Raw genomic sequence first — 4,650 nt, 5'->3', positions numbered from 1 at the left:
GGGTATTCATATAATCTACTTCGAGTAATTTTGATATTAGAGCATACACAATTTATAAGAAAAAATGTCCAGAACAATTAGACAGAGAATGTTCAGTAACAGTATCTTTACTTCTCTTTTTAAGATCAACTCATGTGATCATAATTCCATATATATAATAATTAAAGTGAGAAATAAGTTAAATATATTACCCACTAATAATATCACCTATACTAAATCATATTCCCCACTAATAAATATTACTTATGTGGATCTTCTTCTTTTTTCATTCCATTGTACCCTCTTTAGCTAGATCTACATTGATCCTAGAAAATTATAGGCCTTGCTAGTGGTTGTGCTGATGTAAAAATAATGTAACTACCATAAATTTTTCTTTTTAAATACTAAATTCATTAATACATCTCAATATGAACTTGATTAGCTAAATGGATGTAGAAGTTCTATAAAAAACTTAACCTAAAAAATGATCAAAACTCTGTCATGTTACGAATAACATGAACTATGAAGAATAATCAGCCAAGTACATGAACTATGAAGAATAATCAGCCAAGTGTTTAAATGGGTTACAAGGAAAAGAATGGAACCCCGAACTAAGGTATTGGTGAATCCTCCTTCCAGTAATACAAATCTACATTTCACCCCGCTTGTATACACTGCACGGATGTAACTCAGAAACGACAGGCCAGCTTCTATACATGAAATCGATTATTAATTGACGTACGACATTCTAATGTACCCACCCCGAGGCTACCAAGGTCTTCTAGGGCTCAGAAATGCACCTCCTCCTGAAATTCAACAGCCGCCTCCAGCGATATCCTGTTTCTCAACTGTCATGCAGTGTTGAGAAGTTTTCTCTAAGAATGCCACAGAACTGCATGACAGTCTTTCCTTCTCATAGATTATATCTTACCACCACCATGATTTATATGCTACTTGCTGTTTCACTCTCATTAGATGGTTCTAAGCATTCCCATGGGTTGGAGTAGAAATAATCCTCTTCTTTAGGTCGGTCAGGAATAACCAACCTCTTAGTAGGGTTTCCCATGCGTTCAGTGTGAGCTTCCTTAACAGCAGCAGAAAACTCATTCCAAGTAAATGATCCACCATTATACTGGTCTATCAAATCTACGAGGAGCTTTCTGTCCAGTAAAATCGTTTTCTTGAAACCAAGATGTCTGCATAGAATGGGAGACTTTTACATAGAAGTACTTGATCAAAAGCTAATTATAAAGAACATTCTCTGCAACAGAAGCTAAAATTGAAATGAGATGATTAACCAGCAGAATATTTCACAATAATATGTATCTTTAATGAGAGGCTACCTATAAAGCATGCAAACCCTATTTATTTCTTCCACGGCTCCTAATAGGTTTTGCATAAATAGAGAACTTTATCAGCACAAAATACCTGCGATGTCCTTCAACAACTTTAGCCATGTTTCCATCATATGTTGGAACAAAGATATCACTATCCAGGGAAACAAGATAATCTAGTGCTGCCATCTGTGAAGAGTGATTTTGAAAGACCCTAAGCTCAGAAGGCTCTAGTAGTGTTTCCTTCCTTACCTGCTCATAACAAGACCCAGCACAAAAGGCGAGTCAGCCAATTCAGGAAAACATATTCCAAAGCTTAAAGAAAAACTTGGCACTTTCTGACTACCAAATTTGGATAAGCTGCCGCAAGAGTCGCCATTCTCCTTGTCCCACCATATATCTCCCCAGCAGCAATATAAACTTGGATGCTAGGATCAATGTCTAATGCCCTTAAAGTAAGGGAAGTCTCCTCGGGTGTCAAAGGACAGAGACCATCTCTCCTTTTCAATTCAGAGTTTATGATTTTTTCTTTCCACCACGGATAAGCGTATCTGTAAAAGGATTTATATCAGACAACGAAAGAGGGATAACTTGAGGCCACCGCTGAATACAAGATATTACTTCACCTCATTCTTGTCAACTCTTCAACCTCCTCCTTGTTGCAACCCTGATTACAGCCAGAGAAAGCTAACATATCCATTTCATACCTCAGGTGCAGCACCATAAAACGACCCTTTTGCCTGAGAAGTCGAATAACCTTTTTACCCAACTCTTCTATCTGAGGGGTAAATTTTAAGGCACTAAAATTGACTCGGCATCGCAGCTTTTGAATTTCAAAAGGTTGACCATTATTAGCAAGCCGAGCATCAGTTCTGTTCAAGTGAACAACTTTATATTTCCGAATCAACGGAAGTACCTGTATTCAGCAAATGTGACCGTTATTACTAGGAAAGAGGCTGCAAGTATCAAGTACAACACATTGTGGCATCAAAGCACAAACCTGATTTTGGTAGTAAGAAATATCAGACCAACTAATAGGAGGCATGGTATAAACTATTCCTAGCACTACTCTCCTCTTCAGTCTTGCGGGTAGCTCTTTCAATATTCGAACTTCATCCCTCAAGGACGTTATAAAATGATCAACATCAAATATGTCTTGAAATTCACTGCAACTCAAAATTGCATTTTTAAATTGTACTACAGATCATCATACTTTTTCTAAAGAAGCTTGTGATTCATAAGATCACCAAAAAAAATTCAAGATACTCAAGGACACATACCTCGGATCAGCCCAAAAGGAGGTTTTATCCAGCTCGGGCACTATAAGAGTCACATTCAAATATCTTGCTATAGCAACCATATCACATATCTGGAACAACACAAAAAGCAAAGAAAAAGGGGAGAGTCAAATTCAGAATGGTGTAATCTTGTCTTATTACATTGACATGAGCTAAAGTAACTCACTGCTGCTCGCATTTGATTAAGACCTCCATTACATGAAACCATGAGATAACCATTATTCTGGTAAACCCCTGAATTCAGAAATAATCATTAGAACGGTCAGTCTCGCTAATTGTTTGGATTAGAAGTCAAGTCACAACTGTAAAACCATGGGGAGATATGCAACAGAGAAAAAATCAAACATATGCACAGAGAAGGAAATTAACCAACAATTTTTTCGTTTTGTATAGAATAACTGCTGACAGCAACTTGAATATGAACCCTTTTAGTTATTCAACTAAGATATCTAGCAATATACTCAAACATCTTAACAACATGTTTCGAAATTCTATGCTATAATCAGCATCATGCCATAAAAATCCCATGATTGGAGAAAGATCCCTTCATTAACAAGTCCTCCTTCAACAATGTGCATACATAACATTAATCTATATGCATCAATAGTTTCATATTTTCTTAGGAAAAAGCATTATTCTCTTTTCCAAAACGCAATTTCCATAGTTGCTTCCTTTTGTTCATCATCATGACTGATAGGGGTGGGCATGGAACGGTATTGAAAACTTCGGTTTTCAGTTCTTAAAAATACTACTATATCATTACCATACAAATTATGTCTACAAGTACAATAGTTGAAAAAAGATGTAATCTATCAATTATGTCTTAATCCCAAAATAGTAAATTTGGGTCTCATCATAGACAGCTTTCTCGCAGATTTTACCTAATGTAACCCTCATATTTTGGGAAAGAGTATAAGGGAAAACATACTCACATATCAATAACACTAGAGTAGTTAAAAGGAAAGAAATAAAGCTACTCACTCTTTGGTGGAACTGATTTAACAAGGAATGATGTAGCAGACTCCTGCGAAAAGCAGGAAGGACATCCTTTGAAAACACTAGGCCCCAAAAGTTCCCTCAATGTCGTCAATTGGACCAAGCATGTCCACAACAGCACCATTGTTGTAGCCCTTATTATCCATAGCTTCACTCTGGACCGCGGGAAAACTATACAACTCTTCAGTTTCTCCACACGATTATCTCCTAAAGCTGTCCCTTTTAGCCCCAATCCCCACCTCCTTCTTCTCCTTTCCCTCTCTTCCATTTCTCCCTCTATTCTGCACATGTCCCTCCCATACTAATTGCAACACCCACTATCAGATTATACCGACAAACAAAGAAAAAAGTTTAAAATATGTCTTTCGGATAATGTAGGATCCAGAAAGTCCCCAGCAAGCTTACTCGGCTTTTGTATTTTTAAACTGTAACGGACAGTCCGACGAATCACTAAGACAGATTTGAACACTAAGGTAAAAGTAAAATAGGATACGAAATCAATCAGTGTCCAACTCCAGTTTCTTGATAAATTGTGAGATCTAAAGGGATTTATCTTGAAACGCCGGTGGGCCAAAAGGTAGATGAGGATGAGAGTAGGAGAGAGAGAGAGAGAGCGCGCGATAAGCACGCACCTACCGTATCGTAGGTTGAAGAATGGTGTCGCTAAATGCACCTGATTATTTCTTAAGCATTCTCATTGGTTGGAAAGTGGTAATTATCTCATGTGGACAAGTTCACATTTCTTTCATGTTCCAGCTATGCTTTTCTTGTGCTGCAACTACATGGATTTGCTTAGCAAAGCCATGGGAATATTAGATAGAACTAGATTACTCCGTCTTGTTTGTTCGTACTTGGTACTTACGAGTAGACAATATTGGCATTTAAAACAACGAACCAACTACGATGTTTTTTTGTTTTAACAATATATGGAGCAAATCAAATATAGTATTGGAAACAATATAACAAGAATAAGGGTTTGGAGGGAGTAAGGTGTCCATATATTTTATCCTCATCTCATTAAGGTAATGAGGTTGTTTTCGATA

General features: G+C 37.1%; 1 protein-coding gene across 1 annotated transcript; it reads right to left on the bottom strand.

The window, feature by feature from the left end:
- Window positions 1–521: 521 nt before the first annotated feature.
- Window positions 522–4,367, bottom strand: LOC129889785 (rhamnogalacturonan I rhamnosyltransferase 1-like). The gene is made up of 8 exons (XM_055965273.1): window positions 3,593–4,367; window positions 2,778–2,845; window positions 2,594–2,682; window positions 2,314–2,479; window positions 1,940–2,229; window positions 1,660–1,864; window positions 1,408–1,565; window positions 522–1,175 (listed from the first exon to the last, which is right to left on the bottom strand). Exons 1-8 carry the CDS (start codon window positions 3,894–3,896, stop codon window positions 923–925), a joined length of 1,533 nt encoding a protein of 510 aa, XP_055821248.1. The 5' UTR covers window positions 3,897–4,367; the 3' UTR covers window positions 522–922.
- Window positions 4,368–4,650: the final 283 nt, after the last annotated feature.

This window comes from Solanum dulcamara, chromosome 1 (genome assembly GCF_947179165.1).
Source record: "Solanum dulcamara chromosome 1, daSolDulc1.2, whole genome shotgun sequence".
Classification (NCBI taxonomy): domain Eukaryota; kingdom Viridiplantae; phylum Streptophyta; class Magnoliopsida; order Solanales; family Solanaceae; genus Solanum; species Solanum dulcamara.
This window is presented reverse-complemented; position numbering and strand designations above follow the sequence as displayed.